General features: G+C 35.8%; 2 protein-coding genes across 27 annotated transcripts in view; one reads left to right on the top strand and one right to left on the bottom strand.

Moving 5' to 3' along the window:
* LOC110452090 (serine-rich adhesin for platelets-like) overlaps positions 1-14,120 on the top strand; it is a 291,726-nt gene extending 277,606 nt beyond the window's left edge. For all 26 annotated transcript variants that reach the window (XM_021500386.1, XM_021500395.1, XM_021500387.1 and 23 more), the window contains 12 exons: positions 1,820-1,920; positions 1,951-2,118; positions 3,075-3,220; positions 7,210-7,358; positions 7,711-7,797; positions 8,060-8,281; positions 8,771-8,848; positions 9,381-9,473; positions 9,659-9,827; positions 10,206-10,274; positions 10,637-10,678; positions 11,068-14,120. In XM_021500386.1, coding sequence (XP_021356061.1) covers positions 1,820-1,920; positions 1,951-2,118; positions 3,075-3,220; positions 7,210-7,358; positions 7,711-7,797; positions 8,060-8,281; positions 8,771-8,848; positions 9,381-9,473; positions 9,659-9,827; positions 10,206-10,274; positions 10,637-10,678; positions 11,068-11,218 — 1,475 coding nt within the window. In that variant the 3' untranslated portion in view covers positions 11,219-14,120. The remainder of the gene's footprint in view (positions 1-1,819; positions 1,921-1,950; positions 2,119-3,074; positions 3,221-7,209; positions 7,359-7,710; positions 7,798-8,059; positions 8,282-8,770; positions 8,849-9,380; positions 9,474-9,658; positions 9,828-10,205; positions 10,275-10,636; positions 10,679-11,067) is intronic.
* Positions 14,121-15,362: 1,242 nt separating this feature from the next.
* Positions 15,363-27,408, bottom strand: part of LOC110452078 (pre-mRNA-splicing factor CWC22 homolog) — a 26,910-nt gene continuing 14,864 nt past the window's right edge. Inside the window, exons 13-20 of the mRNA XM_021500360.1 lie at positions 27,006-27,092; positions 25,734-25,879; positions 25,001-25,078; positions 24,432-24,584; positions 23,878-24,005; positions 23,375-23,476; positions 22,606-22,760; positions 15,363-21,860 (exon numbers count right to left, since the gene is read on the bottom strand). Coding sequence (XP_021356035.1) covers positions 19,006-21,860; positions 22,606-22,760; positions 23,375-23,476; positions 23,878-24,005; positions 24,432-24,584; positions 25,001-25,078; positions 25,734-25,879; positions 27,006-27,092 — 3,704 coding nt within the window. The 3' untranslated portion in view covers positions 15,363-19,005. The remainder of the gene's footprint in view (positions 21,861-22,605; positions 22,761-23,374; positions 23,477-23,877; positions 24,006-24,431; positions 24,585-25,000; positions 25,079-25,733; positions 25,880-27,005; positions 27,093-27,408) is intronic.

The raw sequence follows: 27,408 nt of genomic DNA, 5'->3' as shown, positions 1-27,408 counted from the left end.
TGCTCACAAGAGAAGATAACTCTGCAATACGCAAAGACGGAATAAATACTTCAAATTTGAAGAAAGAAAAAAAAATCATTTTTGAATATTATTCATAGTCGTGTTTTCAATTTCTTGTGAGATTTTGATTGGTCACATTGGAAACAAAAGGGTGAATGGTAGTGTAGATTAATTTGTTAAAATTAAAAATTAATTTGAACTCAATAATTATCATAGTTTACGATAATGATTTCATCAATAAGACTTCAGTCTGTTTCAAGATGAATTATGAGAAAGAGAATATCTCTTCAGTAAATGTTTAAAATGCACTATGCACCAGTCTTAGTTGGTGAAACATTGTTTAAAGATTTTTAGCCAGTCTTTATTGACCACTTTGTACAAAATAATGTAGAAATCTTAAAACAACAGTGTTTTCTGCTAATAAGGTGGTTTATAACGACAGGTTTAATTCTAAATTGATATATTGTATATAGAATGTTGTAGAACCTATCTTTGTTATTACTAACTCCAGGTTAGCTGAAGTAAATCCACTCTCAACACTTAAGTGTTATGTAGCCTGCATTTTGTTCGTACTAAATCTTATGCATCTTGCCTTCTCCTCTTGTCGCCATGGCTACTGTAGCGCCCACGCCGACAATGTCGCCCACTTCACCGTTCGCTAACTATGACAAAGATGAGGCCTACAATAATATGGTCGCGCGACAGATTTGTCGTGGCTCCGACCCGCTTTATGCTTCCATCCCTGAAGATGTCGGGGGCCTCAGGCGATCAGGTATTGTCATGACAACGAGCACTAAAAACTTCGAAAAAATATATAAAGGGAAAAGAAAATGCTATTTTTAAATCTTTAAGTCACCAAGATTAAAATGTAAATGGCTTTTAGCTTCATTATAAATTGGCATATGTTTATTTCTTGAGCCTTTTTTTCTCTTTTTATTTGTTGCAGCCAGAAAAATTTAGGACCATGAAACTAAAGTAGTTAAATTGGAAAATGTGGAGAAGAAATACACCGAATATATGTATAAATCCCAAATAATCATGTGCAGTTTAATTTTCAAATATTATCGGAAGATGATTCACAGTAGTTTATTTCTAAGCAAGAACTATTAGAAATAAATAGTAGAGAAAAATATTTCCATTGAAACAGTCTTTTCTGTTGTTGAATTTTGTGTCTAAGGGAGATAACTCTCACTTGTCGCATGGAATGATTTTGGTCACACAGTTGTCCCTGCACTGTAAATGATAAATCACATATGCATGTATTCAATCCTGCAAGTGAAGTTAATTGAATGTTTACATTTATAACACATTTCTCAAATCATTCAATTTTAATTATGTCTGGCATGAAAATTAATCCAAAAAAAAAATCAATTAATGTGGGATGGGCATGTTTAAGGGTTGATATTACAGGGGAAATGATGATAGATTTAGGTGAACAAATAGAAATTTAATCCAAAAAAAAAATCAATTCTTGTTTTTCACACAACAGTTGATCATTTACATTTCAGGAACAAGATTTTGATATATAATAATTTTTCAGGATCTCCAACCTTAGAAATGATTTGTTTTTTTCTGCACATTGGCTTAGAAAAACAGCTGTTTGCAGGTTCAAGATAATTTATATCTGATGAAGTCACCTCTTATTTGAAATGTTATACAAAATCTCCTAATTGAAGTTTTTCTCATTGATTTGGTGTTTTTATAACCTGGCCATAATGAAATGTAAGTGATGAACACGGAAGTGTGTGTTAAGTAAACAATTTCCAGCAGTGATCGTAAAACACCAGATTTACACGGGGAGATGTTGTTTCGTCCTCAGCTGGCAGTATGACGAGCCCGTTCAACACGATGTCGTCGACGACGTCGTCCCAGCATCACACGACTCAGCAACACCAACAACACATGATCCAACATCAGCAGATTAATTTGTTAAAATTAAAAATTATGCAGCTTCAGCATCAGCAGCCTCAACAGATGCAGCAGCAACAACATCAACACCAGCATCATCAACAACAGCAACATCAACAACAGGTTATCCAACAACAACAACAACAACAACAGTTTCAGCAACAGCAGCATCAGCAGCAACAGCCACAACAACAACACTCACAACATCAGGTTAGTACCTCTCCCCAGTTTCACGAACATTTGTTAACTTCAGGGAATTACTTACCCTAAAATACTGTATACCAGGAATATTTCACTGTTTACCAATAACCGTAAAACACACAATACCAGGAACCTTTCGCCCTTTACGAGTGTTGCCATCACAGTACATTTGACTAGTTGTTTACTGACTTTATCTCCAAGGATAATCTGTCCTCATTACAGAGGGCGAAAGTTAACCTGGCGTGAATATTTCCAAGTATACAGTGTTCCTTATGAAAGCATTACTGAATTAAGTTCTCTAACTCTGATGTTGCTTTCCTATAGAAAAACTGAGGATAAGGAATGTTCTGAAGTTCAAGAATGTTTGTAAAATGGATCACTGGGCAAAGTATCACCTAGTGCCTTTCCACAGTGGGTTAGGAAGAAAAGAATATAGGTCCAATGAAAAATTGTATTGTATCAAATATCCCTTAATTGATTTCCCTTCCACTTTCTTTAAGACTTGCGGATTACATTACAATATTTCCCTGTAATGGTCCTAGATGACCTATTAAATCAGTGTTCTCCCCTTCCCACCACTGCCCAACCCCCACCACTGCCCCACCCTTCACCACCCCTTTGCATTCAATGACAATAAAGCTAGTACGTCCATTTGCTTTACCTTATTAATAAGCTGGTATTCAAACTTGCCCTCTTACTAACTTTCACCAACATTGCAGTCCAGCAGTAAACTCATTCACCCCTGAACTTTCATAATGAACTTTTCCTACCTTTGAATTGGAAGAGTTGAAATGTGTCTTTAGGGGTGAATGAGTTCAAGTGAGAGTGTATATTGCTTTAGTTCAGTATTTAGTTTAATTTTTGATATCATTTATCTCACCTTACTATTATTATATCCTCCTGTTCCTTTAGCTATTTATATATACAGTAAATTGTAACTTCTAACGAACCATGCTGTTTTGTAGCAGTACCAGTACCAACAGGAATACCACACCGGAGTGCGCAACCAGTCTGGGAGTGTGTCCTCACAAGATGCCAGCCACGCCCTCCATGTGGACACCAGCCCTAGGATGGTCTCCCCTGGTGGCTCCATGGCCAGGACACCCACAAGGTAGTTATTTCTTACCTATAAAGTACAGAGTAGTTACCTCCCTTTGTGATTACCTCCCTTTGTAAGAGATGATCTTTACATGTTGAACGAAAGCCAAACCATCTGACAGATCTATGTAAAATTTAATAATAATTTACATAAAACGTAGTGTGTGATACATGAGTAATGTATTATTTTCAAGATTCTTTCTAATGAAATTCATTTTGTAGTTTGCCTGGCACATGCACCTATCTAATTAGATAACTACATAGGATACATTATAGATAGTGTTGAAAGCAAACACGGACATTTATATTTATTTCGGGATGAAATAAAACAAGTTTCTATACAGGCCCCACAGACCTTTTGTCATATAAATAGATTATATTAGTATATTTTATTGTTGTGTTGATATAATTAGTGTAGGTCGTGACAGGTTCAAACACATCCATTACAAAAGTTGGTCATGTAAATGTCTGATATACCCAGAAGCTGTCAATACAGATAACATCAGCTGTCAGGATGGACAAATGACCAGTTTGTCTTCGGGGGACAGTCAAGGACTGACAGGGTCTGTCAATGTTTGTTTTATTGTTTCTGTCACATATCCAGTGTTTCTAAAAACATCCCTGACAGGAAGTCAATCAATTGTATCTCACTGACCAAGTTCTTCAAAAAATGAAAAAATACCTATGTATAGGGAAATGGGTCATTAACTTTGAACACACTTTTCTATCTCCATGATCAGAAGAGTTCCACAATATCAGTTCATACAAATATGAAGAAAAAAATCACCGGGACACGTGAAACTTGAAACCCTCCATAAATTTACATAAATTTACATATTTTGGGGAAGTTTAAATGTTACATAATGTTTAGTATCCTGTTAAGGATAATTATTGTAGGCATGTCTTTTAAATAGTGAAGGTCGGTATTTAATCGAAGACTTTTATAAAAATATTTTGAAATTTTAAGTAATTTACATGTATCAACATTCTGTACTCATCTAACAACAAGACAGGCAAAATGGGTTTAATTTTTAAAATATTTACAAAACATCAGAAAGTTTGGCTAATTGATTAGCTTATCAGGTAAAACAGACTCCAAGTAAAATAAGTTATAAAGCAGAATTTGTGAAAACCACCATTGATAAATGACTACCAATATAGTTATAAGAAGGAACAAGGAAGAGTTATTAGACTCCAGTTATAGAATGTTCAAATCTCAGTATTTCCCTGTGCCGAATTGTAGCGTTATACGACATCTTGTGGATATAACTTCTTCACCTGAAATCCCCAGCTGGTAGGTATGTGTACGAAATCATTAGAAATGAAGTAGATTTATTAGGAATGTTGGAACATGCTTTTCAATCCCTAAACATATCAATGGGAAAGGGTTTACTACAAATACCATAAATAAATAAAAATAAAGATTATAAACATATAGTGGGGACTGTGAATAAAAAAGAAAAAGAAGAAAAGAAAAACAGATGAGTAAGACACACTCAAAAGTTCTAGAAGGAAGACATGTGTAATTTTACTTGAACAAGACATATTTCTAAGCAGCGTGTTGGATTACACATTGATGTGCCAATCTATTAACGGCCCGTTTACCTATAAATGGCTATTTGAGGAGAAGCGATTATCTAAGGCATAATGGAAAGTTAAAGCGTACCTTGTTTCTTCACCAAAGACAATAATAAATTGTATTACCTCACATCAAAGAAACAGGTCCTTTTACTTTGTGACTTGGGGTAAGTAGGGTCAAGGGTTGAAATCAATTACCATAAATTAGCTGATGTAGTTTATGCATATACCTGTACAGGAATACCTACGAATACCTACATAGGAAATGTATGACTGTACCTAGAAACTCTCCCACATTTGACCACGATAACATGCTAATGTTGGAACAGGGGTTGATGAAGGGGCGTTATTCTGTTGGTGACAATTTCTCTACCTGTGCTTACCTGTGCTGGCCTCTACTTCAGCACAGGTAACATATCTGTTTAGTATGTGTACAATATGACAGCAAACGACCCCGGGGGTCGTCCGTTTGTCATTGCCACTGTTGTCAATAGCCCAGTCAGGGACATTAAAAGACAGGAAGCTCGCACGAAAGTATTGATGTGTAGATCTTTGTGTCCAAGATTACCTGTCCTCTGTTTAAATGACACAAATTCTTGTTCGGGGCTTCTATCTCCATTTAACAGTTGTCTTTAAAACTAAAACCTTCTATTGAGTCGTTGACATAGAGCTATGTCGATACAGATCTGGAGGTTAGCCTGTTACAGTCTTGAGTCGTGCCTCTAGGGTTTGTGTATATATGTAATGATTCACTTCAAGGGTGTAGTGTCATAGTGTCGACTGCTAGGAGTGTAGACCACCTAAAACTTTCTGTGTCTCGTTCACTCAAAATATACAATATGAGGGAATATAATGCCTTCCACTAACAGGTAACAATTTTCAATCAATGTTTTTCTCAATTTTATCTTATCTAAGACATAACGATGATTTTTTACTCATATGGAAATCTTTGTGTATACTTTATAGCATTAGGTACTATACCAGAAAACCACAATTTGTTTATACGGTGTTCAGTGATCTGTGTTAGTAAAATGTTTACCCAACTTTACTCGTGAAGAAAGTAGAACTTTAACCTTAATTTCCTTAATTGTTGTGATGTTTCATTTAGATTCAGTTCAAATTGACAGAATGTAGGGGAAGATTGGAAATTATTCATTCTCTAGTCGTGTGAAAAATTTCCTTCGAATTATTGATTCTGTAGCTGTATGAATAGATTCATCCTATTATCTGTTAAAACTTCTTGACAATTTCACAGATTTTTGGTGATTTTACTGAAATATAGTTAAGAAGAAATTCAATTTGAAGCAGAAGTTCAGGTTTTCTGGATTTTAAAATTGCCCATTTTTATCAGAAAAAAGATTTTTCAGGATTTTATCAATTTTCAGTAAAATAGATCCCACCACACTTCTTCAGAAAACACCACTGCATCCTGGTCTTAGATTCTGAAGTGCAATAAATTAAATAGACGACTAGTTGATAATGGGTAGGTAATAGATAAATGCTTCAATTATCCCGTGAATTATCTTGTTAAAAGTGTTTTAGTTGCACATAGCATATATGGAATATTGATTATTTCACTATAAAAAATGAATTCATGAAAATTTTATTTGCTTGCATTCAAAAAGATCTCAAGAAGATTAAAGTCAACAAATTACTTGGGCTTTTGCACAGTCACATGAAAGGTTTAATTTGAAAATATAAGAAAAGCTTATATGTTACAAGAACACTTGGTCCGTGACGTGTGTAAGTTTATGGTTTAATGCATCAGTGATCACTCGAACAAACATACCGACGGTGAGATCTACTTTATAGACGGATAGACCAGGTCAGTTCACACAAATATCTGGTAGGTTGTCAGAAAAACTGTGTGTACATTTTGTGGTAATTAATCTACTGGTATGATATTGTTGTGTATATCGATTGTTTTATAGAGTAATTTGGTCGGTCGTCTAAAACTCGAGTACCTGAACTGGTGGGAAAAGATATTGAGTTTAGAAATACGTTATACTATAGTATAGTCAGTAGGTGTCATATAGATATACCTGATTTTTTTTTGGGGGGGGGGGGGAGTGAATCTGTTAAGACAGACACATGAATTCACTAACAAAGCAACTATTATACAGCACACACAGCCCCACCCTCTCGAAAGCAAGTGGGGTAACAATAAGTGAAAGTCGTCTTTCATGTTATTTACCAATAGCTTAGCAGTTTGTCCAATCTCCAGGGATTGTAAGTATAGATGTTGTTTTTCACAGGTTTACTTCCAAAATATACATATACCTATTTATACAGCTGGGTTGAGCACGGAATAATTACAAATGCTTAGAACACTAGAAAAGCTCTGGTCCTATGGACAAGCTGCTAGAGAGACATATGAACCGACTTGTTGTTGACTATAATGTGTACGTTTTTGTATCGTTACAGTCCGCCGTCACCGAGCAGTCTGAACACACTCCGCCAACAGCTGAGTGTTGGGGGTACCATGAGCCCCACCTCACACTCAATGACAGGTCAGAGTTCACCCAGCCTCTACTTCGGTACATCACGACGAGGCAGTATCTCCTCACTGGCCGGTATGTTTATCTCGGTTGTCTGTAACGGCAGTAAAACAATTCTTGTTTACTTTTTCTCAAATTTAATTTTTATAATATATTCATATTTATAATGTAAGGTAGCATATAAACTCAAAAACAATCCTTTTGTAAAATATTATTGATTTTAATTAATACAAATGTAATATGATTTTGGCCATGTCATATCTTAAATATGATTAAATGATGAAACGTAACTAAAGTAATTCTGAAATACGATTAGATGTTACCATGGTGATACTTGAATATATTAACCGTAATTGGATGTTACCATGGTGATACTTGTGTATATTAACCGTGATTGGATGTTACCATGGTGATACTTGTGTTGTAGAATCAGAGCCTGCCCACATCACCACACCGCGGTTTGTCAAGGACATGTCGAAATACTGGTACAAACCTCAGATAACACGCGAGGATGGTAAGTTGGATATGTCATTGTATCTGTTACTTACAAATCATGTTAAAGTCAAAAATTGTTTTTGCTGCAGTAATTGGTTCTCGTTCACAGAGATATCTATCCTGTTGTTATACATGTTTATCATTGATAATACATGTATCATTGTCTTTTCAATGCAATGAATATTACCATAAAATGTTCACCTGAGAGTCACATAAATTTTCCTGTAGTTATATTGAAATATGTTTAACTAATGAATCAATAAAAACCTGCTATGTTACAGCTATTGTGCTGCTGAAGGATAAACATCCTGGCTCGTTTGTCGTCCGGGACAGTAACTCATACCCCGGTGCGTTTGGCCTCGCTCTCAAGGTCGCACATATCCCAGCCAATGTCCAAACCAAGTCAACTGGTGACCCCTCTGCCGACCTTGTCCGGCACTTCCTCATAGAGCCCACACACAAAGGTGTGCGGTTACGGGGCAGTAACAACGAACCTATCTTTGGTGAGTCTTATTTAAGATACATGATTCTTATGCTCAGTAGTAAGCCCATCCAAAGAAGTCTACACTAAAAATCTTTTCAATAGCTTTAATAAGGAGATAATTATTTGATGACATAAAGAAGGTTCACCAGAAATGATGACACCTGGAAATTACACAAGAAATGATGACATCTAATAGAAGGTACAAAAGAATCAATGACATATAGAAAGTACACAAATAATGATGACACTTAAAAGGTACACAAGTACCAATGACATATAGAAAGAACACAAGAATTGATAACAAGGTACACAAGAAAGTATTTTAGAGTTACAAAATATAAGTAGTACTAATTTAAGGAAAATTACTAAAAATTACAAGTATAATTTTTAAGGTCATATGTTCCCATTTGTGCTTGTGAAACTTTATTTGTTCATAAAATGTTCATATCTCCGTAGAAAGCTGATGATTCCATCTGTATTTTAACAAAACAAAAAAAATCTGTTTCAGGGAGTCTGGCGTCTCTGGTATACCAGCACTCTAATACACCACTGTCATTGCCTTGTAAACTCATGCTTCCTGACGCAGGTAAGAAATCATCACATGATTCTCAAATCAACCAATCGCAAACCCCTCATTTTAGGAGTCAGTTATACCAAGTCTGCTATTCAGAGATCACAAAAAGAACATCTGAGCAATCTATCAGTTCTGGATGACTCGGTGACCTCAATCAATAGTTAACTATATCTTGGCTTGATTCTATCATGAAAGTGAAAGTAATGCTTTGAGGTGGCTTCCTCTTTTTATCTTGCCATTAAAGGACCATCACCAAAAACAAACTTTAAGAAATTTGCCTGTTTTGAGGTAAATGTCTATATGGTCGTATCCTGATGGTCTTTTGTCCTAGCCTAACAATATGACCGACCACTTACCTGTAGAGGCTCATCTCCTATTGAGGAAAGTCAGGACAGTCTTATAGAAAAATAATAAAATGGCACACTTTTAATATAATGTTTCACACTTGGACAAATGACTAATGATATCAAACAAAATGTACTGTTGTTATTTTTTCGTAAAAATTGGTTTTTGCTGATTTTCTGTATTTGTCATCTATGTACAGAAACTATGGCGATGGATGGAAGTAGTACAATGGACAGCTCTTCGAAGTCTGAACTGCCGAGTTCTGCCGCCGCCCTCCTGGCTCAGGGGGCAGGTAAGTCTTTAACATCACCTCCACGCAGCAATACGCAAACGAGCATTCGTTATTCAAAATAAAGTGATGTCTTCAATTCTGGGTTTAGATTTTTTCCACATTAAGTGAAAGTCAATGAATGATGCCGACCAAAATTAAATATTTTACTGCAGTTAGGTTATATTTACCTGTTCATATCTCCACAGCTTGTAATGTTTTGTTCCTGAATACTGTGGATACGGAGTCACTAACCGGTCCCCAGGCTGTTGCCAGGGCAATGAAGGTGACCTTTGACACGCAGCCATCACCCAAGACAACAGTGGTCCACTTCAAGGTGTCCAACCAGGGTATCACCCTCACAGACAACCAAAGAAAGTAAGTAAACAGAGCTACAATTTATATCTAGTCTAATAGTTCACATAAAAAAAAAAATTGTTGAATTTATTCTTGTCATTTTGAATTCAATAGAAAAAAAAAAAAGAAAAAAAAATGAAGTTAGATTCCATTTCATTGTGGAAAGAGAATTCGGCAGAGCACTAGAGTCATAACAATGTAAATTTAAGGCGTGTCTCTTAAAATAGTTACGTTGATTTAAATAAATACATTAAAACTACTTTCATTTTCTAAATTCAAATTCAATAGGGAACTTATTTCTTCACATTTTACTTAATCTCCATCCATTTAGGACAAATGTTTTGTGATATTGCCTTTATTCGGAAGTATATCATTAAACTTCTGTTTCTCTCTTTAAAGATTATTTTTCCGCCGACACTACCCTGTAGCCGCTGTCACGTACTGTGGTATGGACCCTGATGGTCGCAAGTAAGTGTCCTTGTCAAGGTCACCTCGAGCTCATGTACAAAAGCCTTTTTTCTTTGAGTAGTATGCTGTACTTGTGCTACCTATAATGTTAAGGATTGAAATCACTGACCTGTTAACCCCAGAAAATGATAAGGCTTTAAGCCTTAACTCATTCAACCCTAAAATTTGATAATAAACTATTCCAACCTTTGAATTGGTAGAGTTCAAATGTGTTTTCAGAGTTGAATGAATTAAATACCGATATCAAGCTTGAATTTTAGACTCAATGGTTATTTGTTCTTTTGAATTTCTAAATCAATTTCTGTTATATTCATGTCATTTCTAATTCAATGCAAATTACATTTTGCCATTTTTGTTTTCAGATGGAAGAGAGAGACAGAAACTGGCGCTCTGATGGAAGCAAGGTAAGCACATATATACACAATGTACATGGATGTCTAATATTGATTACAAGCTGTTTTTAAAATAACTGCAACAACATTATCATTTTAACCAATTCACCCATAGAGTCACATTTGAATCTTACCAAAGGCTGAATTATTCAATCTCAAATCATGTATTTCTCTACAAATGGAAGTGAATTTCACAACTGTCCATAGTTTTTTTCTGATTTTATAAATCTCCAAAAGAAATGATAGCTCATTTAAAATATTTATTTTGAATTTTCTATAAAATTCAGGTCATAGTGAAACATGCTCAATTATGTCTGAATCACATTGGGTTCCTGGCCGAATTTTTTGTTTTTATGGATTATCCAGGATAAAGTTATTCAAAAATATATTTTTTATTTCAGAGTGTTCGGCTTTGTCGCACGGAAGTCTGGTGGCCATTCAGACAACGCTTGCCACTTGTTTGCCGAGGTTGATCCTGAACAGCCTGCATCGGCCATAGTGAACTTTGTAACAAAGATTATGATTGGTCAAAGTGGTAAAGTGAAGCCATAAAAAACAAATGTGAATTTGACCTTGTGACCTCTCTGTACCATAACTGACTTACCACAAATGGGTAATTTTGGAAGGAAGGAGGGAGAAACCAAGGAGATTTAACGACAACAGAAAGAGATGCCAAGGTCATTCAAAGACAATTAAGGGCACAAATGTTTCCCCGCATGTCTTTGGACATTAATTACGAGTTTCATAACTCATGTTACCATGGAGACAGAGAATCGTCAAGAACAGTGAAATGGAAGGATGGAACGTAGGGCAATATCTACTGTAATATACGACTACTGCGCATCGCCGTGGTTACAGAGGCGTCTGTATAGGTCCTCTACTGTCGATGATAACGTCGCTAACATTTGAGTTCATATACAAATGTAACCAATGAAAAAGATTTTAGTTTTTTGTGCAAAATTCAGCTTTACATTATACAAGTCATCAACTGCTTTTTCTATACGCACGTATAGAATCTGTGCAACTCCCGTAGAGTTTAACTGCTTTTTCTATAACAGTATAGAATCTGTGCAACTCCCGTAGAGTTACAATTATTGTTTAACAGTTGTAGTAGCCTTGCTCCGTTTTTCCCCCTTTTCGATTATTTAATGCTGATATTATTGAGTTATACAGGTGATAGCTATCCGGTAGCCTACCTGTAATAGGTTGCTATGGATAGAGGTATCCAGTGTTAAAGCTGGTAGATACAATCGGTATTGTATGTGCCTTGTTGCAGTGTTTATGAAAACGACAGATCTGATTGGCCAGCTGGCAATTTTTTTGGGAAGAGAGCTTCTCAAATTTGAATGTTTCGGTCAATTTTTATTGGCCAATACTTCTTCTCGCTGTTACGATAAACAAGTGACGAACAAGATTGGCATTTTATGTATCATTGAACATGAGAACGATGGTGAAAAACCCTTTTAATATATAATTGATTTAAATCCATTTTGATGCTCTGATATTTAATCTATGCAAAGATTTATCAGACTTTTACATATGACCGGTAACCAGATTATAGTGCTACCGAGCCCCTCACAGCTAGCCTACCCCTTACAAATTGAGAGTTTTATTTGATTTATTGACAGTATCTTATCATTGGACGGTCGTAATATGACATTGTATTTGTTTTGTTGTGTACCTGTGCATCATTTTGTTGGTCAGATCGTGGATATTATTTTGTCTTGTGAATGTATCTCCCGATGCCGGACTCTCTTCCATATATAGATGTTTATACCAATGTCGCACGAACAGATGTGTCTTTGTCGACGACACATAGTTACTATGGCAACACTCCGAGTGCTGAGAAGATGGAGGACAGATGGGGGTCGACAGTGTGTGTTCAAATGCTTTGTCTGGTTTATATTATATAACGACACTACTTCTGCCTCGTTACTATGGCGATGGTGGCATAGAGTTGTAACGAGCTGTAGATGTTACTCTGCATATTATTATTATTATTATATTAATTTACATGTTGTTAAATATGTATAGGTGATAAATATTGTATAGTTTAATTGTATTTAGTCAGCGAGTTCATATTTATTGATATTTTTTGTCTGAATAAGTTTTTTAACATTACGGAATAGAACCCATCCCTGCCCTTGACCTCATCATTGAGCCAGACTCGGCTCTGACTGGGTGCTGTACTGAGAATGGACCTGCTACGATATTGCCATTTTTGAATTCACAGAATCATATTCACAACCAAATTAATTGCTTTTATCTTTCTTATTATTGAGTATATACAAAGCAGTGATGTAACGATTATACAGGCAGTGTTATATGAAACATAATTCATCCGTTTGTGACTACATAATATGCATATAAATAGCATACCTGTATAATATCATAGATAGGTATCCAAGACAACCACATTTAGTGTTCATGGTCATTTTGAACTTCTATGGGGAAAAAATGAACGTCAACAAATTTCCAAAATACTTTTCCTCTTAATAATCACTTTTGTTTACAGCTTTGGGCAGAAATTGTTGATCAAGCTTTTCTGGTTATATCAGTGCCTTTGGATTCCATCAATTTGTTGCCTGAAATTTGGGTTTCGTTTAGGAGGAAGGTTTACAAAACTTCCAGAATAATGAGCTACCATCTTATAAATGAAATTTGGTTTAAATTGTTTTTTCATACTTTCAATGTTTCTTAACTCATAAATATTCACTCAAATTATGTACACATGTACTGAAAGTACTTTATTTTCATAAAAATAAATCACTTTGCTTATTTCAAATAGGATGTTTCCCTACATGTTTGTATTTCAAATCCTCTACAGACTGTTATTTAAGTTAACAAAATAAGTTAGCGCAAAACATTTTGATCAAATCAGTCGATTACTTTATCAAGTGTATAATTTTGCTGAATATTTTATTACATATTCGGAACTTTATTTTGACCATGAATTATTTCAGTCACCATGATAGTTTCCATGATAAAAGACTGATTTCATTCAGTAATTATATATTGGCTTAGGTGTGTTAGCTGGAATAGAATTCCTCTCAAGAGATTATTTGTACAATATTATACCTCATCTCAAATGTTGGCTACAAATTTTTCTTTGATGGTAACTTTTTTTCTTTATGGAAAAGACTTTTTAACAAAAAAAAAGCAAATTTTGGCTGTCGAGATTTATAAAGGGACATAACAGTCCAAGGTAGGAAAAGATGACTGAAATTTTTCCCTTTAAGAATTATTGTTCCGTCTCTTCAATTTGCAATAATACCAAGTCATGCAGTGTATAATGCAACTCTGTTAAATATTTACAACCAGGTTAGCTCGCACTGCTTAACGAAGACATGGGCATAACTTACTATCAGGCTCTTTGTAGGAATGTTACTCACATATGTCAGACACTATATGTGGTTATATTTACTGATGAAATAAAAATCAGATATTTATCCGTCTTTGTCTCCGCTCTTTTTTTCATATGCTACTTTCATACGAATTCATATTGCATTCAGGCAGGTACAGAAAACATATCCATGTATTATTGATTTTGATGCTTATACGTCCGCTTTTACGGCCTTTTAGCAGACAATCTTAAAGCGTGAGTATTTTTAAGGTCATGGGTACCACTGCTTCAGTTATAATCATAAAGAAGAGTTCCACTAATTTTTTTATATATATATACTGGGAGTAATCTCCCTTCTATGAAGAAGATGAAGCAACCAAAAGGACCAATTCCTGCTTAGGGGAACTCCTACTGTCTCATTTATCATGTGCTCTTATCTTAACACTTGTAAATTGGACTTCATTTTAATGCTGAGCTTTTTATAATTCTAGTATGGCAACATAGTAAGGTGTAGACTATGCAATGTAGAGGTCCCGAGTTTGTCCCTCGCAGTTCTCTTGATTTTTCTACTTTCAAACATTCCAATTTTGATCAGCTACAATTCTGCGAAATGTATGGCAGCATGATTTTTATGGAATATTTCTAAATTTTTCACAAGAGAGACAAAAGGATATTAATTTCTTGGTACCCTTCATCTTAAGCAAAATGAAATGTCTACCTTATGCCAGGGAAATGAAAATTGAAAATTCCCTCTGCATTTCATAACTTCTGTTATGTGATTTTTTTTGTTCAAAGCTGAAGGAACCAAAATTCCCCATAAAATATTATTGTCGTCGTACAATTAAAATTCCTGGGTTTGATAGGAAATTCACCCGTTACCTTCACCTGTATGACCGTATAAGGTAGGACTGTTAGCTGTTTGTGTGAAAATAGAAACGATTACCGTACCGAAGGGCACAACAATACATGCCTGTCACGTGCCAACACTCTTATAAATCCCCGTGACCTCGAAAGTAGGTCAAGGCCTTTTATTTGAGGAACCTTTATAGCACTCTGTCCAAGGTACCTACTGGCCATATATCATAACCCTAGGTCCTCCAGAAGTAGTTCATAGAAGTTGACGGACGGAAAACAACCGACAGTTCCGCAAGCTCACAGGCAAGCTAAAAACTACAGTGCAGTGGGACAGAAATAATTTAAAAAGAAGTGTCTTAATTTCGTCTGTACTATTCCTTATATATTGTGGCAAAAGGAGAACATATTCTGCCCTTGATCAACTCGCACTCTCGAAAAAATCTTTTTTCATAAAAACTGCTTCCCTTTGTCCATATTTATGTTTTGTAGACAAGGGTGAAAAACAACAAAAAGACAATTTTCTATGCATCACCATTTTTTTGTTATCTTATTTATTTATTTTTTCGCTCACCTTCGTAGCAAAAAAAATCACTTTTTTATACCATTTTCAGTAACATTCATACAATAGCATAATCAAGTTTACAGTTTTTAGACCTTGCAGCAAAATAATTCATTTACATTATCATTTCCTTATTCACACAAAAATATACCATAAACACCCATTCTATTATCGGACACCCATACCATTACCTGACAAACATGCTAACCTAAATATTTCACAAATCAGAACATCAGTACTGGAGATCTGAAGGAACCTTGGTCATTAGGCACCGAAACCTTGCATAACATTAATATAATGTGTATCATTCAAACAACTTCTTCACTCGGCACTCGACTCTTAACCCTTTCACCGCTATAGACTATAATGGACTCATCCAGATCAATGCATGGTCGAGTCTACTAAAGCTACATAGGGTCGAAAGGGATAAACCCAAACAAAAGGTAACAGAAGTAGTAAAGACAATATAAAATAACATACAAACCTCTTATGTATAGTCTTTTGCTCTCGACCCCAAACTTGACCAAATGTAACGCCAGTGCTACAGAAAGTTGAGGTCTTAGCACTAACATGACTTGATATATAAACCTTGCATCACGTTATATAATATACATTGTGTATATCATTCAAACCTCTCATGCATTCAATTCTTTGAACAAAAGGAGAAAAAAGATGGAAAAAAATACATTATATAAAACAACATTGGAACCTGGTATGTCTAGACTTTCACTGAAACCGTACGTTTACAACAGCTACGCTGCAGAAAGTCTAAATTAGCACTAATATTACCTGATTTTGTTACATGAAACAATCAGTTTATCTTTAAATACAGTAAAACCTTGTTTGTATGTCCATCATTTGTCCAGCAAAATTCAACATTATGAAATGGTTTGGGATATATAGAGAGACATATATACAGGAACTGTTAAGGATAATTGGAACCTGGAAATATGTTAGCAGCAAGCAAAGTGGGACAAAAATGAGACAGGCGTTTTATCAAGGTTTAACTGTATACGATTTTTAAGGATCAATTCTTCTTTATCAGGCCTCAAGCTTTTCGCCACAGCTCTCATCTAACAAACAGGTTTACCTGTATTTCATAAATTTACCTGTTTACCTGTATTTCATAAATTTACCTGTATTTCATAAATGAATAACTGTTTGAACTAGTAGAACCTTTTGGAAAACAATGAATAAAAGTGGCTCTATATTACCTCTACAATATCAATATGATAAATTAACAGGGTCTATCTATCAACAACGTAGACCTGGACATAAGGTTTAATTCCATACAAAATGCTGTACTATAAAAGTGGACATTTTTTCTCTCTCACGATTTTGCATTAAAAATTATCGTGACAATAAGGGCTCAACCTTTATGGTAGCTGTATTTGCACCCAGGAACAGGAATCTGTCCACTTTCTTCCATACTTTCAGTATACCAATTATCCAAGTTCTGAAATTTTAATTCAATTTTTCATTTCAAATTATGGAATTGTTCATCATATGTCAAATTGGAAGTAGAAGAAGAAATGCTATTTTCCAGCAAGGAAACAACAATCTGGGGTACGATAGCTAAACATGTATTCTGACATGTTCAGAAGTTATGAAATAAAACAAATTTCTCTCTAACATCAGAATATGCAGTCAAAATAATGTACCACAAATACTATACGAACCTAAATTTCTTCTAAATACACAAATAAAATATTTTTTATCAAACAAACAAGCAAAAACATAGTTATGTCTCAATGTATTGATTGGGAATCACGGTTGGTTGACCGACACATGTTTAGTTGGGCCATGTTTAATAACTTTCATTTGGAAAACATGTTTTTACTTCTTGAGACAGGGGAGGTAACCATGCTTCACAATACACACTATTCTTTTGTCAAGTTTTGTACAAACTACTTTTTCACTATGTGATAAAGTTGTTTACAAAACAATTGTCCACTAGGTCAATGAAAACGACACTCTAGTTTTGGAAAGTCTTGTACTATCTGATTAATATCTGTAGAATGACGAGGGCAATTTCAAAATGAAAGTTGCAAGAGAACTGAAAGGCACTTTAATCACAAATGATCAACTTATATTTTTTGTAATGTTTATATTCTATAACAGATGATCTTAAATGAATTTATTTCTCCATGTTCATGCATATAATGGTCATTAAATCTCCTAGGAAGTATATTGTATGAGTTTCTACAATGAAGATTTGGTCGCATAGGACATAACTGCACTGAAAATTAAGGGAATTGATTTCTTTGAAATGAATAAAAAAAGGATTCTGATGATGGCCAACCTTTTGGGCCAAAACCTGTAAACTGGATTCAATTTACCGAGACTCCCCATTTTATGTTCTTTAAAATAACTTAAGATTTCTGATAACGTACTGCCTTTTGCCTATCCACAAAGACAGGTCGATTTACTTTTTAAAGTAACATTTTCAGGAATCAAGTCAAGCAGATCTGCAAATGTTAAAGGAGGCCTTGACAGTTTTTGTAACAGACATCAGACCACGAGGTGCGTCCCTGTTTCATAAAGGAACAACTCGGGCCAAACTATTTGGGACACCCATTAATATGGCTCTAGTTTGACTGCACTTAATAGCTTTATTGGAACAAGAAATTAATTTCAAACCCTCAGGGTATTAAAACAGTTACTGTAAATATACTTATTTTTGAGCACTCGTATTTTAGCACATTATCAAATGTTCACCTCTGGGCCCCAATGGCGCTACTTCCATCATCCCCATCATCCACATTTAGCACTATGATCATCGCCTCACACAGGACAGCACATGCCAGATTCAAAACGAAATGCTTGTAAACATTGTCCCTCAGTCAACCATCATGACCGATGCTGCCACCAATGTGATCCCCAATTTCAAACAGCACTCGCAACAACATCCATAAGATAACACACTGGGGCTATCACACCGGTGCATGGCTATGCACAGCTTCAGTTTAAAGTACAGGTACACTGTATAACCATATGGAGAATTATATATACCCACTATATATTTGTTGTGGGAGACTCAGTAGTCTAGTCTTCACATATAATACAAAAATCATGTTGTTTTCAAAAATCACTGTCATGATTAATTTGCCTTCATTATGGATGGCAAAAAAGGGAAAAGATGAACTGCAGTGAAAATGTCCAGGTATACAATATTTTAAACCTAATAAAATTACCTATAGGATCTATAGCAATTGTTTCAGGTTTCACTCGTTTGACAGACAAAACAATTCCCGGAATATGGTATCTTCTTCATAAAAACACCTATAAGATCTATAGCAGTTGTTTCAGTTTTCACTTGTTTGACAATGGCACAAACTAATACAGACAATATTTATCCTGAAAGCACTGAGAAGCTTGTGGTCTTCTCTGCCAGAACACTTGATCAACATTTGTTGCAGTATTTATTGTCGACACGACTGTATGTATAAAGATTTTCTATCAGCGTTAAAATGAAAAAGCCTTCCGTCTCCAGTTTTCGAAATATTTTTGAAACATTTCGTGAGGTTCATATAAACACTGCCGTAAGATATTTGACAACCGTGGACCTAAAAGCTATTAATATCACCTCCTTCTGCCCCCGTATCCCCGGTGGCTGTCGACCTCCCTCTCCCTACGTACAGGAGAGCGAGACCTACTCTTGTATCTGTCCCTGTTATTGGATCTGTCGGGCGAGCGTGTATTGTATTTGTCTATTGCTCTTTCACTACGATTATAATCCTGCATATCCTCACCACTTGCAATCTTGCTCAATCGTTCCTGAATTTCAGACTTATTTTTTACCACAGGAGAACTTTTTGTTAATTTGCTATTCAATCTCCGAGGACTTTCCTCGTACTCTTCCCGCGATTCACGTTGGTCCTTTTTCCTTGATTTTTCATAAGATTTGTCCATAGATTCGTCCCGTGAAGTATCTCGGGACTTAGTACTAGATTTCCCTTTCCTGCCGTAGTTCACCTCCTCCTCCTCACTATCTGAATATGCCTCTTTTTTCCTGTATTTTTCGCGAGATGTGTATGAACTTTCTTCCTCGTCCCTTACAAATGACTTCTTGTCCCTCTTTTGAGCCCTATCTCCCCTATCAAAGTGTTGTACTTCTTCTTCAGAACTTTCCACCTGCTGTTGCTGTTTTTTCTCTGGCTTCTCTCGAGTCTGTTCCCTTGTTCTGGACCTCTGCACCTCTCCACCGTTATGGGATTGCCTCTCTTTTTTCTGCACATTCTCAGTATATTTGTCTTGATGATCGTCTTCCTCACTTTCACTTTCTTGAGCGATCCTATCAATTCTGCGTGATTGTTCTCTAGACTTATCTGACTTGCTGTACCGTTCCACTACTCTTTCCTCCTCACTACTTTCCTCAGAAGAACTATCCATCCTTGCCTTTTTGCCGACTTTTTCTGTACTTCTGTTATGTTTGGTAGATTTAGCTCCCTTTGCAGAGCTTTCCTGTTTTTCGTCTTTACCTTTCTTTTGCCTTTCCCACGGATCGAAATATGTATCGTTTGTAGATTTTGGTTTACTCTTAATTTTATCCTTATTTTTGGGTTCCACCACGACTTCCTCAGCCGAGTCGGAGTCAGAGTCGGAGCTACTACTACTACTACCACTACTACTACTGGAACCACTGCCACTGCTGCTGCTACTACTACTACTGCTGGCTTCCTTCCTTACAGCTGCTCGATGTTTCTGCGGTTCCCTTTTGTCATTTACAACACTTTTAACCTTTCCTTGAGATTTCCTTCTGTCTGCAACCTCTTCCTCTGAATCACTAGTTTCTTCCTTCCTTTGTCTTTTATCCATCTGTGGCCTTCTATCATTATTAATTCTCGAGTTATCTTGTCCCCTACTATTTCTACGATCTACAATTTCTTCTTCAGACTCACTTCCAACACCCCTTCTAGCAGGTTGCCTTTCATTTCTTTGCCTGGAATCGTTTTCATTCTTTCTCAGATTACCCTTACTTTTCCTTCTGTCTTCCATTTCCTCCTCAGAATCACTGCCTGCTTGCTGTCTCCGCTGTTGCTTACCATCATTCCTTTGTGATCTGACATCTTTTTCAGAATATCTTTGATTCGCTTTTCCACTGCTTTTCCTTCGCTCAATCACTTCCTCCTCTGAATTACTACTTTGTTCTCGCCTACGTTTTTCATTCCTTTGCTGCCTTTTATCATTTTCTGTATCCCTCTGACTTTCTTTTCCTCTACTTTTCTTTCTATCTGTTACTTCCTCATCATTACTTTCATTCTGTCTACTTCGTTTTTTATTTCTTTGCTGCCTTTCATCATTTCTCCCGATTTTACTTGTATTCATTTCTTCCTCATCAGAATCACTGTCCGCTCTCTGTCTTCGTTGCCTGTCATTTCTACTTTGTCTTTCATTACTTTGTTGCCGATCATTTCTACTTTGTCTATCATAACTTTGTTGCCGATCATTTCTACTTTGTCTTTCATTACTTTGTTGCCGATCATTTCTACTTTGTCTCTCATTACTTTGTTGCCGATTATTTTTACCTTGTCTTTCGTAAATTTCTTGCCGATCATTTCTACTTTGTCTATCATAACTTTGTTGCCGATTATTTTTACTTTGTCTTTCGAAACTTTCTTGTCGATCATTTCTATTCTGGCGTTCATATTTTTCCTGTCTATCATTTCTATTATGTCTTTCATTATTTTCTTGCTGATCATTTCTTTTTCGCCGATCATTGCTTTGCAGTCGATCGTTTCTACTTTCCCGATCATTACTTTGCTGGCGATCATTCCTATTATGTCGATCCTTTCTACTCTGTCTATCATTGCTCTGTTGTCGATCGCTTATTTGTCCAGGATCGCTGGTTCTAGACCGATCTTTTCTGTTACTTCTACTTCTATCCATCACTTCCTCTTCCTCGGAATCACTATCTTCTCTACCTTTTCCGCGATCGTTTCGTCCCTCTTTCCCGTGATCGTTTCGTCCTTCGTTCCCGCGATCGTTTCCTGCCTGTCGATCATTTCTCTGATTGCTCCCTCCCCTCCTCACTCTCCTATCATCCTCAGAGCCACTATCATCCTTCCTGCCTTTTTTATCCCTCCTCCCTGTCTTATTTCCTTCATCAGCATGTTCACGGTAGTCTCTCCCTCGGTTGTTCTGTCGTTCTATAATCACCTCCTCTGAATCATCTCTCTTTCCCCTATTGATATTTCTGTTTACTTCTTTTTTATCCTTTACACTCCTTGGAGTATCTTTTGCCTTTTTTTCCTTTCTATTTTCCTTCCTGATTTTTTCTTCTTCCTCCTCTGACGACGAATCGTTTCTCTGTTTTCGTTGTTTAGCATTGATAAGACTTTTTTCTTTCCTGGCTTGCTTTTCTTTCTGTTGCCTACCCTTACTATCCTTGGTTGACTTTTTCCTTTTTGTAGGTTTGTCGTCATCTGATGAGCTCTCTACAATAGAAATTTGAAAACAATTAGGGGTTGTACACAAAGTTTTACAAAGTGAGCTTCATAGATAACACGTACACGTACACATAAAAGAGTAAAAGAAACCCCAGTCTAAACCTACCATGAAATCCCATAGACCAAGCAAGTCAATTAACTATAGCGCACACGTGATGTCCCAAATTACACATACTTGCAAAAGAAATCCCAGTAAAATATTATCTTTACAGAAAACAATGTCTGGATATAAAGCAAATGTAAAAACAACATACACAATAATACTGTATACTGTTTGGTGCAGTTTATATTTTTCACCTTTTTTGCCCTCTGCAATAAGGGAGAATTCATCATGAAAGAGAAGGGCATTAAATTTTACTATTGAAGGGGTAATATTTGACTGTGTGAGAGTTTCCCCAGTATACAGTGTTTTGTTGATAATAACCTTAGACATTTTTTCACAATGCTTGGTAAAAATTTGTTCAGGACCAGTCAAGAAAACGCAAGCACCTTTACTACTTTAAAGGATTTTCTCAGCCTGAAAGGAATCTAATATAGATAATTCCGGAGAATTTCATCACAGCTATCGCTAATAATATACAGACTTTGTCTCAACTTTGATGCGAAACAGATCAATCAGAAAATGTTGTAAGACAAAAACTATGAAACTATCATAACAAATATTTACTAATGTCCAATATCTCCAAAAAAATATCATAGTAATTTATAAAGTGCCATATGAATTCCTACTAACCTGATGAAGAAGATGAACTTGAATCGGAAGAAGAGGATGAAGATGATGAGGATGATGATGATGAAGAGGAGGATGATGATTCCTCGTCAGCCTCAGCTGCCTTCTGCTGCATTAACTGTTTAGACTTGTTTTTAAGATGTTCTCGAAGGTCATCCCTGTAACAGGTACGTAAATGACGATAGAAAATACTTCCTCCAAAATATGCTATACCGTATAATCCAATACATAAACAATCATGCACGCGTTTACACTTCACATTAATATTTTGATAAAGCAAAACAAAAACTTAATTAATTTTAACAAGCTTCAAACAAACCAAAATGAAAAATGTGTGATATCTGGAAAGTTTTATAAATTCCATATGAAATGGAAACGAATTTAAGATTCATTTGTTAACAACGATCAAACGTTTTTAGCAAATAATGCCAAAAGCATGTATTCTCGGACCACTCAAGTCTTACAATTCTGTCATCTTGGCTCAATATTTACTGCCTCATCGTGACGTTCTAGTATACGGCCATGTGGTCATTGTTCTAGTATCACTGACAGAAATGCCAATGCTTTAGATAATTATAGTTCACAAAAACCAAAATCATCTATGCAGAAACAAAGTTTTTGCAACAAAAATCAACTTTAATTTCAATATCTCACTTCAGCAAGTTTACATACATATCAAGTTTTTAATTTAATGCAATTCATTAACATACACTTTCAAAAAAATAAAAATATAACAATAGTGATTTTATTTCTGTGTTTAAAGATTACTTACGTCAGTCCCCCAAGTCCGATAGTGGTGAAAAAATTAATAGCAAATCTGGTGTTCCTTGGGTTGTCACGTGGCATCATGCCCTCAAAGAACTGGACCAGAGTCCTGAAAATTTAAATACAAAAACATTTTAACTTGTTGTTTTTTTGTGTGTGTTTAAAAAAGACCAATTCCAATTTGCTTTATCTGATTTCTATAACTTACTTAAATGTCCGAGACACAGAGATAAACAACTGTCAACGTTCTAGTCAACTCATTACAATAAATCACAGAAATTGACAAGAAATACATTTTTCCACTTATTCACTTGCAGTATCAATTAGTAATTCAAATAATTTGTGAATGTTTATTCAAATCTCTTCATATCCTCATAAAAAAATTACTTGACGCACATATAAGAGCACATGTGTCTTTGAAGTTTTACATCATACCAAAGCCATGTAGGTCAATAACAACTACACATGATCAGTCAAGCATATCAAACATGGAAAAGTGTCGTAACTTACGGGTCCCGAAGCCGATTGTTCAGCTTAGGAAGGCCCATATACTCGGAGAGTTCCTGGAACAAGGTCTTGATGAAGATCCTGCTGGCCGAGGTTGTGTCCTCTTCATTCAGTCTCACACAGGACAGCACCTGGAGTTTAAAATCTTGAGGGTAAAGACATTTACTACATAATTCTGTCTCCTGAACCTCCTTTGTGACAGATGGGGCAACACTAAACAGTAAAATACAAAGCTAAAACATGAATGCCCCCACTCCAATAGAATTTTGTGTCATTGTTGATTAATTTTCACAAATAATAATCAAGTTTATGAATTTATTCTTCATCAGTATTTAACATTCTTTCGAAACAGCCAGGGTCATATGAAGAAGTGTGGCGAGCAAGACACCGCTAAGAAGTAAGAGAGAAAAGAAAGATAGAGATCCTGCATGACTGTTGCTATGGGGCAACGGATCAATTTTTAAATAACATGTAATTGAGATCCCTCCTTTAATACAGAGTATGCAGTGTCCTATTCCGATCTCTGGAATGAGCCTCTACTGTGAGGACACACTTACCCCCCAGGAAATGGCATCAGTGTGTAGAAGGTGGGAGAAGAACTTGGCCACATTGCGGAGTTTATTGGTCTCCAGACGGTGTGTAGTTTCGTACTGCTCCTTGAACATATCCTGGAATGGGCCTATGAACTTCTTGTTAATCATACAGAATCTCTGTCAATATGAAAAAATAGTTGTAAGACAATATTGACAATACAAATCTCGATCAACAGATTGGGAAGGCTCTTTACAAATCAAAAATAGCTTATATAACTTGTCAACAAAAATCATATCCCAAATATAAGAGATTTGATAAGCTGCATAAGTAACCTAATTAATTCAATGTCTGAAGCCAATTTTTTTATTCCCCAATTCCTTTTTTTCCATAACAATTCCTTCAAGGATCTCCCTCAATGTATTGGCAAACTCTGAAATAATGTAAAATTATAGGTAGACAAATGGTGTCAGTGCACTTGATGGATGCACACACTGATACACTTACATAGCAAATTTACCCCCACCACACCCTTTAAATGCACAGGGGGTATAATAACAGGATCTTCCACAGATGTCCATTGTGCTACACATACCTGTGCCAAGAGACCAAAGAACTTTTCATAGGTTCTCTGCTGCCCGCAACAGTCCAGCACCATGTTACACAATTCCACCTACAACATGAAATCAGGTGGTGTGATTCTCTAGGGTTAAATGTCCTATAAACAACTATTAAAGGTCAATATGTCTTTGTTAGTATGTACATATATATATAGCAGCATTTCTAAACATTTTCTTCAGGTTGGTAAGTAAGGATTGTGAAAAGATTCATGTAGCACAACCAGTGACTAGTATGGTATGTACACTAGTCACCCTCACCAGACAAATGACCAGTGAAGTTTATGTACACAAAGGTGTAAAATATGTTCCGAGTTATCTACAAATCGATGTCAATTCTGCTATGCTGTAAGCGTATGTACAAAAAGTTGTTATATATGTACCGAAATGACTCAGCAGCAGTAACAGTGAGGGTACTGTGTAATACACTAGCCTTAATGTCTGACCATGTGCCTCCTGCTTGTAAAGGGATATCTGAACTATTAAGTTACTCATCTTGATATTAAGCTAATCATGCTTCTAACATTTTTGCCTTTCGCCAAGAGTAAAAAGACTAGCGAAGTGGATGTACAGTGTCTGGTTAGCTTGATCAGATATATGGCAGTACTATATTGTCTGGTTAGCTTGATCAGATATATGGCAGTACTATATTGTCTGGTTAGCTTGATCAGATATATGGCAGTACTATATTGTCTGGCAGTACTATATTACCTCCTGGCCAGGCTTGAGTTCCATCTTGAGAAGTTTGTGAGCACACTCCTCGAAGTCGAGACTAGACTGAATTGTGAGGTAGATGGTACGACGTAGAGCCACCAGATTTGTCTCCGTCTTGTCAATGATCACCTGGTTCGCAGCTTCTGTAAACAGTGGTACAGTGATATAAAACTTAGCTACTTAAGGGTCCCACTTCTGTAGTTACAATCACCAAGAAGAGGTCAACATGGAGTATTCTCCCTTATATATAGAAATAAAGCAACATAAAGGAGTTTCTGTGGATCAGGTTTACTTCCCTAACAAAATACTCCTCATACATTTAATTCTGTGCTTTTCTGTATCTAAAGTAGGTTAAATGTAGGACTGGCAGTGGATAGGTCTTAAGTTTGGCATGTTTAAAAAAAAATCCTATGGTTCTTTTTATTTGTGTTGAAAATGTCTTCCAAAATATATTTCATGAAACATGAAGTGTCAAATGTGATCCATATTAACTTGATCGTACGCTTTTAAGATGAGATTTTTTTTCTTGTAAATATTTCAGAAATTACAGGTCTACAGAATTTGAATAAAAACATTGTATCTTGAATATGAAGAAAGCCAATTAATGTACGAAGGAAATATGTGTGACAAGGGAAAATTTCAAACAATTTCTTCAGTAATGAATTAGGCCAAGAATTCCACGGGAGTGGATGTGTCGCCTGCTCAGCGCTTTTAATAAGACAAGTGTTTAAGCTCGAGTTATCACGTAAACAGATATGCCAAAACGTTGAAAGTTGAAACTCAACAGAAAAACCCGCAATATATGTTGAACATTATTGCTTCTAGCATTACCGTACAACATTTGAAAGGAATTGTTTTACTACACAATGACCTTATTTGGCAATAAAATGGGCATAACTCCACCAAAAATACACGTCAACTTCTGAAATGCGAAGTTGTCCAAGCTATATTGGTATGCAATATGTGTACAAAGTTTGATTTCAATCAACCCAAGGGAACTCAAGTTATCGCACGAAAATCCTGTTTCGGACGACGCAACCAACGACGCCGACAAAGTAATACCTATATGTCACTTCACGTTGCAGGCAACACAAAAATGGGACGATTTTAGCTATAATAAAATAACTGAAATCTAGAAGTCTGCTAAAAAATAACCTATTCTTTATTTCGTTTTATGAAAGTTAGCATAGATATATTCAAGAATACCAAAATACACACGGACACAATGTGGTTTTTAAGTATCACTAACTTTCTACCCTGTATACATACCTTTCTCTTCATCATCCTCACTTTCACTGTCACTACCCGACCCGCTACCAGACCCATCCTCGTCTGAGCTATCCTCGTCCAGAATATCTACAACATAAATGTGTATAATTACCATGCTGTAGACAAAACATCAGTGGTGTACAAGACAATTAAATTAAATCTGTTCCCAACGGAACATTATATCCTAAATTCATCATTAGTTATCATGGTCTTCTCCATTGAATATATATAGAAACAATAAAGTAAATCTGTTCCTGAAGGAACATTATATCCTAAATTCATCATTAGTTATCATGGTCTTCTCTATTGAATATATATAGAAACAATAAAGTAAATCTGTTCCTGAAGGAACATTATATCCTAAATCCATCATTAGTTATCATGGTCTTCTCTATTGAATATA

This window comes from Mizuhopecten yessoensis, unplaced genomic scaffold, assembly GCF_002113885.1.
Source record: "Mizuhopecten yessoensis strain PY_sf001 unplaced genomic scaffold, ASM211388v2 scaffold6383, whole genome shotgun sequence".
Taxonomy (NCBI): domain Eukaryota; kingdom Metazoa; phylum Mollusca; class Bivalvia; order Pectinida; family Pectinidae; genus Mizuhopecten; species Mizuhopecten yessoensis.
The sequence above is the reverse complement of the archived record's forward strand: the minus strand, read 5'-3'. Positions and strand labels throughout refer to the sequence as shown.